Source organism: Poecilia formosa, unplaced genomic scaffold (genome assembly GCF_000485575.1).
Source record: "Poecilia formosa unplaced genomic scaffold, Poecilia_formosa-5.1.2 Scaffold945, whole genome shotgun sequence".
NCBI classification, from domain to species: domain Eukaryota; kingdom Metazoa; phylum Chordata; class Actinopteri; order Cyprinodontiformes; family Poeciliidae; genus Poecilia; species Poecilia formosa.
Window position 1 is genome coordinate 23036 of NW_006800884.1, and position 14149 is coordinate 37184.

Sequence of the window (14149 nt, forward strand, 5' to 3'; positions counted from 1 at the left end):
GGTTCCCCTGATCGACCTTCGCGGTTCCCCTGATCGACCTTCGCGGTTCCCCTGATCGACCTTCGCGGTTCCCCCGATCGACCTTCGCGGTTGCTCCCAGCCCGATCAGATGGTATTTGGTACCTTTCTGCCTCCAGCGTTTGGTTCTGCGTTCCACAGATTCCTCGTTGCTGCAGGCGGATTAATAAAGTCAACATGGCTGCTGGCCCATTCATGCGTTCATCCAGCTCTCGTCTGCACACATTAATACTCTAAAGTCATTTATTTTGGAGCAAATTTAAAACTAGAGCTATAGCTCAGTGATTCTGATGATTAATTGTATTTTTCATTTAACCTCTTTAACCTTTTCTAAGGTAAAAAATACATTAAAAGATGCAAATAAACAAATAATTAAATTCTATTTTTAAATAGAAGAAACGCATGTTGCCTTAAACGGCTCAGTTTTATTTAAAGTTGGCAGGTAAACATTTAATATGATTTTTGGTAAATAATAAATGCAATGAAAACATTTGATTGATAGATATTTTCCAGCAAATAGCCATTTTTGAGTCTGATTCTCCAGATAACAATTAATCGATTACCAAATAGCCTTTCATTTTTTATTTACTATTATTTTTTTCTTATATAAATTAAGATTTATTATTATACATTAGTTTACTAGTATTTCAACTAAACCGATTAATCGCTTCAGTCCTGCATAAAACCACAATAAAATGGTTTGAAGGAGATCATAGTCATGCATCAAACGGCCTAGTCAAAGAAACCTGATTTTCTCAGATATTCTCCATCCAACCTGAGTAAAAACTACAGGCGTGTAATTAATCATATTTATCATCCACTTCCAATTTTACTTCCAAATGATCTTAAAAACGACAATAATAAAAATGTTCTGTAAATTTGAGCTCATCGATAGAACCTGTTTGCGTTGTGCTCTTATTTTGAAGAGTCAGAGCAGGAAGGCAGAGCAGCAATGCAGGCAGCAGTTTCCAAAACAAAAAGGCCGATCGGTTTGTTTATAGGGGATTAAACCATCGGAGCGGATCTAGAACTACATTTTCTACTCTGAAAATGACAAATCTGAAACTGAAACAGAGAAGAAGAAGAACACTCCAATAAATCGATTGGACATCAGGAATCAACCGATATGGACATGAGAAACCGATTTTATCTGCCTCTGAAATATCGCCACACTGCTGCCAAACCAGGACATTCTGCAATTTTACAAAATCAATAATAAATAATCAGCAGATTTTCCTACAGATCATTGATCGGTTCAGCGCACCAACCAGAGCCGATACCTCAGAGCCACCAGCTGCTGTCAGGCAGCGATTGATCGTGATTCATCGACTACTCAAGTAGTCCACTAATCGATTAATCAGTAACACAAACTGTAAAACATTATTTGCTGAAAGAAAAAAACATTCAGAGCAGAAATTAAACAAAAGTGAACAAAAATATAAACATTTCAAATTTAAGATGAAAGAACGCTTTTAGTCTGAAAACCTGTTCTACTGGATCCATCTGGGTCACTTTCAGATTCTGGAAATAATCTCCCATTAATCACATTTTTCTGTCCAGTTATTAATCAGTTAATTATTATCTCTGTATTGATGTTCAGTTTTAGTTTCTCCTGTTGGTGTCAGAAGCTGCAGATTGATCCTTTGATCTGTTATTGACTTTTAGAAACAAAATGTTGATTTTATCATTTAATAAAGGAATCAGATTGTTTGCATTTTTAATATTATATAAGAAAAGCTTCAATGGTCAGATGAAAAATCTGCAGAATAACCAACTTAAAAAATCAGATTAATCGATTAATCATTAGAATAATCGATTACTAAAGTAATCAATCGTCCATCGTGTATTTACTGATTTGGTTTTATTAGTTTCTGTTATTGATCAGCTGATATGAGGAAACTTTCCTGTTTTATCAGAATCCTCTCATGTTTTCCACCATGCAGCAGCAGCAGTTTGCCACGCTTTGCACATTTCCCAGAATGCAACGCTGCTCTGCTCCTCCACTCCCAGCAGAGTAAACACTCCACGCGTTGCCACGGTAACCAGCTCATCCAGAACGTGTCCAAACAGATCGGATCGAGCCCAGGAACTCGGCGGTCACCTGGAAACCAGCAGAGGAGGGGGAGGCGCAGCCGGCCACGGACATGAAGACATCGGCGATAAAAACTCTGGGACCAAATTATTATTAAAGGCAGAATATTTAAAATCTAATCTGGGATTTCTGAAGTTTGGTGTTTTCATCAGGATCACACAACAGAAGCTCCAGCTCAGATACACCAAACATTCAGATTCTTCAAACCTGGACTAGATTATTCTACAACAACTGGACATTTGGTCTTAAAGGGGCAGCGTCATGTGTTCCCCACTTTACAGCTTAATAAAGAAACTGTTTCCTTCAGTTGTCATTAAAATGCTGTTTATATCAAATATGACAAAGAAATTTGATTTCCTGATGTAAAGCCTTAAAATTGTCTCTTTGAGAACTCCTGCTCTTCCTGAAGCTCCGCCTCCAGGAAGTCATCCAACATGGCTCCTCTATTAACCCTTTAATGTTTTTACCAGCGTTGCTCTGAGCAGCAGCTCCTATAATGAGCTCAGCAGTTGTTTGCTAATTGCTGCTGGCTAGTCTGAAGGAGCAGAGAGGGGGAGGAGCTGCACCTGGAAGGCGGGGCTAGGTCCATCCAGGTGTTTAGCAGCTAAATGGTTGCCATGGAGATTAAACTATTTCTCCAACATGAAAGAATCAAAACAAAATTCCAGGGAAAAACATGAAAACATGATGAAACGCTAAAACACAAAGAAATGGATTTTACATGACACTGCCTCTTTAAATATTCTGGAATTAGAAGAGATTAAAGGCTTGGATCCAATTTTACAGTAAAATGCAATAATAATAATAAAAAAAACTTTATATTCACAGATTTTCTTGCCATCTTTTAAAACTACTTGTTTGTTTTCTAAAGCCCTTTTCTAGATTTTATCTGAAAAAGATAAAATCTATTTATCTATTGTAGCTACTTTTCATAACTTAAACTCTGACCTTTAAATTATTCAGGCATTAAAATGATTTTAAAAAAGTTAAATAAGATTTTTTTAAAAAGTTTCCTTTTAGTTTGTCAGTGTGTAAAATCAGAATAAAAGGAAAAGGAAAATCCTCCGACACGCCCTCAGGAACAGAATAAATACTGACACACATACTTTTCATTTTTCTCACACACACACACACACACACACACACACACACACACACACACTGGTTTAAGCTGCTACTCCACGTTGCAGACGTGAAGTCCGCATCTGATTCAGAGAAAATCTGGACCGTAGATCTAAAACATTCAGATTAGACTTTTAAACATGCAAAATAAATAGAGATAACAAAATGAATTGTGAAGTTTCTAAACAAAAAATTACCACCCAGTTGTTGGTAGAAAGAGAAAAACAATAAATCAAGAAAATTAAAGTGAGTTTGTTTTAATCTATCAATGTGATTGATTTGATTATTTCGACAGGCCTATTTAAAAATGCTGCTGTGTTATAGTTTACAAGAAAGAGAAAATTAATTTGTAGCTTATAAACAATCCTGCATGTTTCAGGTGTTTTTCAGATGCTTTAACACACCTGCAGACGTCGGCCAATCAAGCGTCAGTCTAACTCAGGTGAGCTGAAGCAGGAAACACCTGAAGAGGATCAGGGCTGGGAAACATTTAAATTAACTGGTCTGAGTGGAGCTGCTGACCTAAGAAGATTCCCTTTTATTTCTAGGAATTCAGGTAATACCATCATCAATATCTGTATTGGTCCCAATATTGAAAACATTTCTAGATCAATGTTCCAGATCTGAAGCACTTTCTGAACCATTTGAAAGGTTTTTGTCAGTTTCTTTATTATTTATCTTCCATTGGCTGCTGTCTGGACCGGTCACAATAATCAATAAATCATTAAATTGTGATAAATGGAAACAAAATTAATAATTTCCATTTACATGACTCGTTTTTCTCTTTCTACTAAAAACTTGATGATAAAGTTTTTGGTCTGGACCTTTGCTCTCAGTTTGTTTACAGATATTTCATAATTCATTATTTATCATTTCTGTTCTTTTTATTTATTTTGGATATTTAAATTCCAGTGTTAAATGTTCATTAGAATTTAAAATGATTGATTTTGAAAACATGGTTTTGCATTATTTTGACATTAACATTATTTTACTTGAAAATGGTCTCAATAAGCAATAACGATGATTTATGGTCCAGTAAAGCTTGTTATGATGACAGGCCGACTGTTATCCTCCTTATTGGCTGAAATAATTAAAGTTGTGTTGTTTTAAGAGTTTGACCTAGATTGTGAAGCTATTGGTATGAGTTATCAAATTCATTTTTTAATTCAGCACCTTTATGTCTGTGTTTACAAAAAGAAATGTTTCAAGTCAGTTCAGCTGTTTTTCCTGTATCAGCTAATGCTAAACCTCAGATCAATATTGGAAGTGAAAACAGTGGATCGGTGCATTTAGACGTCAAATAATTATTACAAACTTTACATATAACAAATAGTTTTTTTAATAAAATCCATCATAATTGTGTAATAATCCAGTCCAGGTTCAATACGTTTATGTATTTTAGATTTTAAACTCATAAAATGTTGTGTAATAGCCCTTTATCCAAGCTCCAAATCGCAGGCTGACTTCAGAGCGGCGTGCTGCCATCAGAGCAGGAACACGCTGGGGGTAATAAGCGCTATGACTGGCCAGATGGAGCCATAATGGGGTTAATTCAACGTGTTGCGGTTTTAAATGAAACTCCAGACAGAAATGAACAGCAGTAACATGGTGCGGTGGCCGCCGCCGGTGCTATCCGGGACAGGCCGTTACACCGCCTCCAGTCCGCGTTACCACCGCCTACACTGGTTCTGATGGTTTCATGTTGTCGGACGCCACCATATGTACATATTCCAACTGGGAGGAAGCAGCTTTACGGGTTATTCATGACATTTTTATTCAGGCGGTGAAAGGACCCCGCATCCGCTCATGTGCGTCATGACTCACCGTGACCCCCAGCATACCCCCCTCCCCCCGGGAGAGAGAAAACCTAGCAAACGTACTTGTCTCCTTCGGCCCCATCCTTCTTCAGGTGGTCATCCAGCTCCACGGTAGCTGCGCCTTCTGTTTTTACGCAGTATGAGCGGCGGGGTGCGGAGCAGGGCGCGGTGCGGTGCGGTGTGGCAACAGCGGCGGCAGCAGCAACATCACTGGGGACAGAACCGAGGCAGCGGCGGTGCCGGGACGCCGGGTACCAGCTCTCCTGGGTGCGGCAGGGGAAGGGACGCTTCACGGTGGCTTGAAAACACTCCTTCAGGACTGTGGAGAACCTGAAATGTAACATCTCAATCCTGTCCGGCTGTGGGGAAGAAACGTGGGTCCTAACGAGTCGGTCTGGAGGAGCTGCTTCTCGGAATGAATAGAATCTAGGCGGCGATGAGTCACCCGTCCTCCAAATAAATACCGCCGTCTGGCCCCGCCCACCCCTGCTCTGATTGGTGGAAACAATTCCGCTTCATATTATGAAACACGTGTTAGACTGGTGCACTGCTGCCCTCTTTTGGCAGATATTAAAACTACATTAAAACACAGACCCAGTGTTACAGTTGCTTATAAAATTTAATGTCTGCTCCGATGGCAGATGAAATAATTCACAATATGCTGCAACACAAGATTATAAAATAATTAGAAAATAAAATAAATGCATGTGATTTTTACACCAATTAAATTCCACATTATTAATTTTTGTATATTAAATATATATATATATTTATATTAAACACTAAAATAAGTATGAATACATTATTTGATTTATTTAATGTATCTAATTCCCGTTTTATTTGAAATCAGGACATAAATAAGTAATTATTTCATCATTGTATGTTTATGAATAATGGTTGTTTTGCGTCAAGAAACATAAATGTCAGAATCCACAATCCATCTGAATTTCAGTTATGTTTCTAAATAGAACTGTAGTAAATAAGCTGAGGTATGTTTTATATAATGTTTCTAACATTAAAAAAAAATTCTGTCAACCTGATGCTGCTCTTACACCCGAATTTCCCCTTTGCGGGATAATAAAGATTTCTATTCTATTGTAATAAATACAAAAATAATTATATATGATTTGAACTTAAAATTAAGTTTTAACTTCAACATTGATATTGAATGGAGAATAATAATAATAATTTTATGATATTAATGACAAGCGTTTTTAAATTTATTTGCCACATTTTTTGGATTGATGTTATCTACGTAACTCTTTGAAGAATTTTAATTAACATGAGTTACAACATTTAGTTTAACATGAGTTAATTTCCCTTCGTGATAAATAAAGTAATTCTGAGTTTGAATTTGAATGGGTGGATATAAAACCAACTGAAGCGCCCCCGGCGGTTCACCCCAGTTGTATGATGGTGTTAAATGTGCAAAAAGTAAAACTTTTAATCTAAACTTCTGTCAAATTTTTATTTCAAGACATAAACCTATAAACTAACAGCCTACGTTTGTCAATGAAACACTGCAATGTCGAAAGGTGAAAGAATATCGGAGCTCCTGACAGACTAAACGCAGGGCTGAGAAACCCACGAGCATCACAGCGTCATTATGACGTCATCCAGGCGTCAGCGTCAGGCGTCAGATTCAGGAGTTGCCACGAATGCAAAGCGGGATGATGTGGAGGCTGGTGAGCTGCGTTGTGTGCGTGTTTCTGGGCTGGCAGCTCGGTTCCGTCTGGGCCGGAGCAGCTGGAGCCGCCGAACCGCAGGACCAGGTCCAGATCCAGGTTCTGTTTAGGCCCGAAGAGTGCAGCAGGAAGAGCAAGAAGGGAGACCTGATCAACGCTCACTATGACGGCTTCCTGGAAAAAGATGGTTCCCAGTTCTACTGCAGGTCGGTTCTACAGGAGACTGGTCCAGTTTACTCTAAAGACGTAGTGGTTCTGGTTCGGAGACTCACTGGGAACAGCGGGCTGAATAATATGGGTTTGCAAAGTTACAGTCATAATTTAACAGCAATAATTTGGGTGAAATAGGAAAAATTAGGGTCAATTTTTCAGTCATATTTTCATTCATTCATTGACAAAAATATTTGTTTAGCGATATTTAGCTAACCAACTAAATAGCTCCTAACTAAATATGTTTTTATCTTAAATATTGAATTTAAATATTTAGCTTACTAACTAAATATTTGGTTTGAATCTAATAATTGTGCTTGCCAACTAAATATTTAACTTCAAACTCAATATTTAGTTTGAAGCTAAATATTTTGCTTGCATGCTAAATAATGATCTCTGGACTAAATATTTAGTTTGCTAAGTAGATATTTTGCTTCAAACTAAATATGTATTTGAATCTAGTAACCTGGCTTGCTGACCAAATATTTAGCTTCAAAATAAACTAAATGCTATTTAGTTTATGGTTCTAACTAAATATATAACTAAATATTGGCTAACTAAATATACAATTTTAAAACTGACATTTATAAATTAAATAAAAAAATTTAAAAAATGAACCTTCATTTTCTTTTTTTTAATCTCAGACTAAATAAACCAAATTGTTAATTTTTGAGTAACTTTATAAATGGCGCCCAAAATCAAAATCAGATTTAAAAATTAAAAAACAATCACAGTTGATCAAAGCGCTGTGCGGCTGAGATAACATGCCAGGATGATGCAGGCTGCTTTATGATGGGGAAGATAATAAACATTACTCCTCTCAATAAAAGCGCCTTCCTGTTTCCTGGCTGCAAATTCTGCAAACCTCCAGAAATCTGAGCTGAAAAACTCAAAGAACTGAAGCTGGAGTCTGGTTCTGGTTCTGGTCCGCCCGGACTCTGTAACATGTTGACTGTTTCTGTGCCAGCCGGTCGGACAAGCAGGGACACCCCCAGTGGTTCGTCCTGGGCGTAGGACAGGTCATCAGAGGCCTGGACGTCGGCATGATGGACATGTGCGCCGGGGAGAAGAGGAAGGTGACGGTTCCGTCGGAGCTGGCGTTCGGTCCGACAGGAAAAGGTTGGCCTGCCGAACAGGAAGTGGACGTCCTGCGGGACCGGGACGTCCTCCGTGTCTTCATGTTGTCTTGTCCTCTCTTGCAGCAGCGCCCTCTGTAGGCTGAGCATGCTCAGAGGGTTTTTCTTTGCATGCGCTGGAGCTGGCTGAGATAACTAACGCTGTATCTGTGCCACCTGAAGGGGGCGCTGCAATGGTTCCTGCACTCCAGGTTCGAATTTCTGCTTTAGTTTTTTCTCCTCATGAATAAAATGCATGTTCCTTCCAGTAGAAACTCATTTCCTGGGATTATTTCAGGTTTTTTGCAGAGCAATTTAAAACGTTTAAGGTTAAAGCGGTTCTTGTTTGTGTGTCCGGCTGACGAAGGTCCAGTTCCTCCCAACGCCACGGTGGTGTTTGAGGTGGAGGTGCTGTCCGTGTCCAGAGGCCCCCGCAGCATGGAGGCCTTCGGACAGATTGACCTGGACAAGGACAGGAGCCTCACCAAGGCGGAGGTAACGCAGAGCCTTCCTCCATTTTCTAACCATTCCTTCTCCAAACGCTTCGAGCTACTAAAGAGGAACTAAACTCCAAATCTAGTTATTTCCTACATAAACTGTCTAAATTGGTTGATTGAGTTCTAACTTTGTTTCAATGTAAATTGACATTTTCATGTAAATTTTCTTAATTCTGTAATATTTGTCCTAAAGCTTTCTCAGTGCTGCCCTCTTTGGGTGGAAGGTTGTACTGCAGATTAATTTTCTGATTGGTTCCAACGATCCAACTTGGTTGATTTCACTTTTTTTTCTTTTTTTTTTAGAAAAGTTGCTAGATTTGTCTATAGTTGATCTTTTATGAATGTGGGCAGATTTATCACTAGTTGCTTTTTGAAAAAAATTATAAGATTCGTCACTTGTCACTTCCTCTGTAAAACATTGCCAGATTTATTGCTAGTCGCTTTTTTGGGAAAACGTCGTCACATTTTAGAAAAACAAAAAAATGTTCTATATTTGTTGAATATAGAAACACCTGTGTTTCAGGAGCAGCGTTGAGCAGTGGTTCTGCCCCTCCCACACCTGTTGCTCAATGCTTCCAATGATTTCTCACTTTCTGATAAATCAGTGGGTTCATGTTTCGCAGTTTGGTGTTACATTTTTGCTGTTTGTTAGAGCTTCCTGAAGGTGTGCTCCGTTGTGTCCAGGTGAAGGAATACCTGAAGCTGGAATATGAAAAGGGCGGAAAGCCACGGGACGAGCCGTTCTACGAGAAAATCCTGGCCGACATCTTCTGGAAGAGCGACCAGGACCGAGACGGGCAGATCAGCGCCAAGGAGTATAATATATATGAACGGGATGAGCTGTAGCGGCTGTCTGTGATTTCTTTGAGAGGAAACGGGAAGAAGTGAAACTGAATCAGTTGGTCTGTTTTCTAGAGTTAAACCACTTCTGCTCCCAGATTACGTCCACACTTCTTCTTCTGGTGTTTTTTTAAAGTTAATTTAGTGGCACACATTTCTAAGTAACTGTGATTTTTATCGGTTTGGATCACGTCCAGAATCGATGCCTTTAGATTAACGGTTCTAGAACGGGAAGGTAGGAACCAATGTAAGCCTGCTGTAGTACCCGGACTAACCACGAGGGTGCACAGGTCACATAACTGCCAGGCGGACGAGCCACAGGTAGAACTTTTTATTTGAAACCACTTCTGAGGCTGAATTTATAAAATAAAAACGTGGAACAAATAATACGTGTGTTTTGATGTGATTAGAATAAAACATTAATTTCTGTGTCTTTTTACGAGTAAAACCAGAAATAGTCACACTCTACAAAAAATGTTTTCCTATTACAGCTTAGTTAAGATATATTAGATTAGTAGCCGAATATCAGAATGGGGGAATTGTTGCTTTAAATTCAGAAGTTTACAGAATATTTGGCTTATGGTACTCAAATTCGCCAGCTGATAACCGGAAGTTCACAAAAGCTGGATCTTGCGAACTTGTATGAACTCCTGCTGGTTAGCAGATGGGTCTAACACTGTAGACCCATCGGTGAAACTTCTGTAATATCGAAACGACTGTTTACAGCTGAAATGTTCACACGTTGAGAAAAAAAACGAAACAAAAGACGCGCCAGTCGCGCCAGCAGGAGTTCAGAGCTTCGCAAGACTGAGTTTTTATTTTGGTACTCAACTTCCGGTTATCGACAAGCGAAATTGAATACTAGCTTGAAATATTTCGCAATTAGTTTACAGGGTTTAGTTTAGTTTACTTTAAATCCTGTAGACTAATTGGGTTTAGTTTATACAATTAGTTTACAGCTAAATATTCAGTTAAGCTAAATTTCTACTTTGAAACTGTGACGTTTATAAATTGAAATGTCACTGAAAAATGAAGCACCTTTTTTTGTTATAAATAACCCAAATAATTACTGTCAATTTTGATTATGTAACGTTACAAACGGCGCCTCATTAAATGTTGGTGATCCTGAAGCTTCACACCTCATAGTTATTCCTTTATGATCAGATTCCTTTAAATAAGTCATAAAACTTCATATTAAAATACTTTATTCATAAATAAACATCTCATATTTGCACAGTTTGGACAGAGGGAGCTCTGCCGGTCAGTCTGGGATCTTGATCCGGATGGACGGCAGCCTGATGGCGGCGGCCCTCACCTCGGCTGTGATGTCCACGCCCAGCGGAGCTCTGCAGCAGAACCAGCAGAACGGGTCAGAACCTGCAGCTCATGTCAGTCTGAGGGTTTGATCCGCTAACACCAGGAACCGGGTCAGTACGGTAGAATGTACTGGTTATTTTATGATCCAAAAATCTACAGTAAACAGTCTTTTCTTTAAAATATGAATGAGAGGAAGTGAAGCCCTGAGCAGAACGTGAACTGGTTCTGACCCGTTAGGAACTGACCTGGGCTCGTAGCTGACCTCCACCTCCGGCGCCAAGATCCCGATTCCTTCCCTCAGACGCTCCACTCCGTTCCTGCGGGGAGGAAACCAAACGCCTCAGGTGAACCGGACCCGTTTCCAACCGCAGCCGGGTCACCAGAACTCACCAGGCGACCATCGCTCCGTTGTCGGTACAGAACCGAGACGGAGGGCAGAGCAGCTGCAACCCAGTTGCCTCGGCGACGACCGCCAGAGCTTTACGGATGTACTGGTTGCTGGCAACGCCTCCAGACAACACCTGGAAAAAACTCTGTGTCAAATCTAAAAGTATGGATATACTGGGTTGCTATGGAAACACTGCAACTTTCTTTTTTAATTTTTAAATAACCGATACTGATTCTGAAGTTACAGTTTTCTTCCCCAGCAGATAAAATATTTGCCTGCAGAGAATTTCAAGACTCTTCATCCTCACACCACTTCCTGTCGTCTTCTTCGTCGATTCTGCCAGCAGCAACATTCTGTTGTTGAACATATGACTTGTGTGATGTGAAAAATGTTTCTATGGTAGTTTTGTGAATTTTGGTACAGATGAAAAAACATCTCATCTTAGAGCAAAAACTCTGTTGAAAAATGAGTTTTTCTGAAATAATCTTGTTTCAATTAAGCTAATTTATTTTCTTTATTCCGATCTGCATAATTTTACTGTGAATGGAACGCAGATATTGACAAAGTGGCAAATGGCTGCTGGACTGAGCCGGTTCTAGTTCTGGTTCTGCTGGAGGTTTCTTCCTGTCAAACGGAAGTTTCTCTCTCTGCCGTTGCCCCCTGCTGGTCAGGAGGAGTGATTGCTGCGTGTCAACGACTCAATGCTCAGCTGGTTTCCTCAGAAACTTTTTAAACTGATTAACTCGATGCTCTGGTTGGCAGCTAACTGAACTGAATGTGATGAAATAAAAACAAACGGATTGGATTGGATCGGACCCAGTGGATGGTTTCTCACCAGCGTCGGGTTTTGTGACGGCAGCAGACGGTTGGTTCTGCAGAACAGGACGGCCCGGTGCGTCCTCTTCGCCAGGTGTGAGGCCACAGTGTGCTGCGTGGCGGCAGCGATGTCGTTCACACACGACAGCACCGTTCCTTCCTCTACGCCTGGAAATGGATCGCTGTGGTCAGGAAGGCTAAAGCTGCACAGGAAGTCCAGAACCGTCCTACCTTCCTCGGCTTCCTGCTTCTGGATCAGCAAGGTGACCTGGTTCCGCAGCCCGGCGAAGGAGAAGCAGCAGTCGGGCGTTTGTCCCATCGGCGTCCTGAAGCGGAACCTCTTCCTGTCGCCGTCCTGCGCCAGCAGCTCGATGGCCTGGCCGCCGCTCAGCGCGGCGCAGCGCGGCAGTTTCCTCAGGGACAGACGGCGCGCCACCTGTAGGGTCAAACAGCTGACGTCGGTTCAGAACCACAACAGAACCACGACACCTAATCTGACCAGTGCATGTTAATGAACGTACAGTGTTGTTGGATTTAGATAAATGCTCATTTCCATCCATAAATCCCATAAAACACGAAATACAAACAGTCATACAGATACGAAACTCAGAAATTTTGAGATTAATTTCTGAAATTTTCTAGAAAAAAAAACTTTTCAAAACTCAGAAATATCCAGTTTTTTGTTTTTTTGTAAGAAAAATTCTGATAATCTCAACATTTCTGATTGTGTCTATCAAATTTTTTTTATCACTCTGAGCTCTGAAATTTCCTTTTTTCCCCCAGAAATTTTCTGAAATTATTTTTTGGAGGTGACTGATTCCCATCTAAAGTGGATCTGATACGCCGTCGTACTTTTGAAATCAAGTAATCAGCAGAGTAATTTACTTTCCCAGGTAACTGCCATCTGCACCTTGTCCAGCGTGTCTCCTGGAGCTTCGTCCAGCGTTCGGCCCAGCAGCAGGAAGTCGTCGACGCCCCGCGCCACGGCCAGCAGGGCGTGGCCTCCGGACACCAGTAGCACCAGGAAGGGGAAGTGCAGCGGCTGCAGCATCCTGACGGTCAGGGCGTGGGCCTCCATGTGGTGGACAGGGATGAACGGCTTGTTGTGGTGTCTCACGAAGCGCTGGCTGAAGCTCAGGCCCACGGCCAGACTCAGAGCCAGGCCGGGCTTCACGGTGGCAGCCACAGCAGCCAGCTGGGCCGGCGCCACGCCGCTCCGGTCCAGAGCCTCCTGCACCACGCGCTCGATGTTTCCTCTGTGCAGAGCCTGAGCTACGGTCGGGATGATGCCGCCTGTCCTGCAGCAACCAAACACATGGTCCACTGTCTCTGTTCAGATTTGCACTTTGACTAGGCCACTNATATTTGTCCTAAAGCTTTCTCAGTGCTGCCCTCTTTGGGTGGAAGGTTGTACTGCAGATTAATTTTCTGATTGGTTCCAACGATCCAACTTGGTTGATTTCACTTTTTTTTCTTTTTTTTTTAGAAAAGTTGCTAGATTTGTCTATAGTTGATCTTTTATGAATGTGGGCAGATTTATCACTAGTTGCTTTTTGAAAAAAATTATAAGATTCGTCACTTGTCACTTCCTCTGTAAAACATTGCCAGATTTATTGCTAGTCGCTTTTTTGGGAAAACGTCGTCACATTTTAGAAAAACAAAAAAATGTTCTATATTTGTTGAATATAGAAACACCTGTGTTTCAGGAGCAGCGTTGAGCAGTGGTTCTGCCCCTCCCACACCTGTTGCTCAATGCTTCCAATGATTTCTCACTTTCTGATAAATCAGTGGGTTCATGTTTTGCAGTTTGCTGTTACATTTTTGCTGTTTGTTAGAGCTTCCTGAAGGTGTGCTCCGTTGTGTCCAGGTGAAGGAATACCTGAAGCTGGAATATGAAAAGGGCGGAAAGCCACGGGACGAGCCGTTCTACGAGAAAATCCTGGCCGACATCTTCTGGAAGAGCGACCAGGACCGAGACGGGCAGATCAGCGCCAAGGAGTATAATATATATGAACGGGATGAGCTGTAGCGGCTGTCTGTGATTTCTTTGAGAGGAAACGGGAAGAAGTGAAACTGAATCAGTTGGTCTGTTTTCTAGAGTTAAACCACTTCTGCTCCCAGATTACGTCCACACTTCTTCTTCTGGTGTTTTTTTAAAGTTAATTTAGTGGCACACATTTCTAAGTAACTGTGATTTTTATCGGTTTGGATCACGTCCAGAATCGATGCCTT

General features: G+C 40.9%; 3 protein-coding genes across 5 annotated transcripts in view; 1 reads left to right on the top strand and 2 right to left on the bottom strand.

Moving 5' to 3' along the window:
- LOC103132169 (glutaminase kidney isoform, mitochondrial-like) overlaps positions 1 to 5546 on the bottom strand; it is a 28003-nt gene extending 22457 nt beyond the window's left edge. For 2 of the 3 annotated variants that reach the window (XM_007543928.2, XM_007543927.2), the window contains exon 1: positions 5113 to 5546. In XM_007543928.2, the coding sequence (XP_007543990.1) occupies positions 5113 to 5393 (281 nt within the window). In that variant the 5' untranslated portion in view covers positions 5394 to 5546. The remainder of the gene's footprint in view (positions 1 to 5112) is intronic. The other variant, XM_007543929.2, reaches the window with a different exon arrangement.
- A 1161-nt stretch (positions 5547 to 6707) lies between these two features.
- fkbp7 (FKBP prolyl isomerase 7) lies at positions 6708 to 9780 on the top strand. Its single transcript, XM_007543930.2, has 4 exons — positions 6708 to 6940; positions 7912 to 8063; positions 8427 to 8554; positions 9241 to 9780. The coding sequence occupies exons 1-4, from the start codon at positions 6708 to 6710 to the stop codon at positions 9400 to 9402; spliced, it is 675 nt and encodes a 224-aa protein (XP_007543992.1). The 3' UTR covers positions 9403 to 9780.
- An 804-nt stretch (positions 9781 to 10584) lies between these two features.
- Positions 10585 to 13250, bottom strand: LOC103132176 (probable tRNA N6-adenosine threonylcarbamoyltransferase, mitochondrial; the record flags this gene model as incomplete). Its single annotated transcript, XM_016667194.1, has 6 exons — positions 10585 to 10742; positions 10959 to 11030; positions 11104 to 11234; positions 11937 to 12085; positions 12149 to 12353; positions 12828 to 13250. Coding segments are annotated over 6 exons (1065 nt in total), but the record flags the coding sequence as incomplete, so codon positions are not given.
- Between the last annotated feature and the right edge of the window lie 899 nt (positions 13251 to 14149).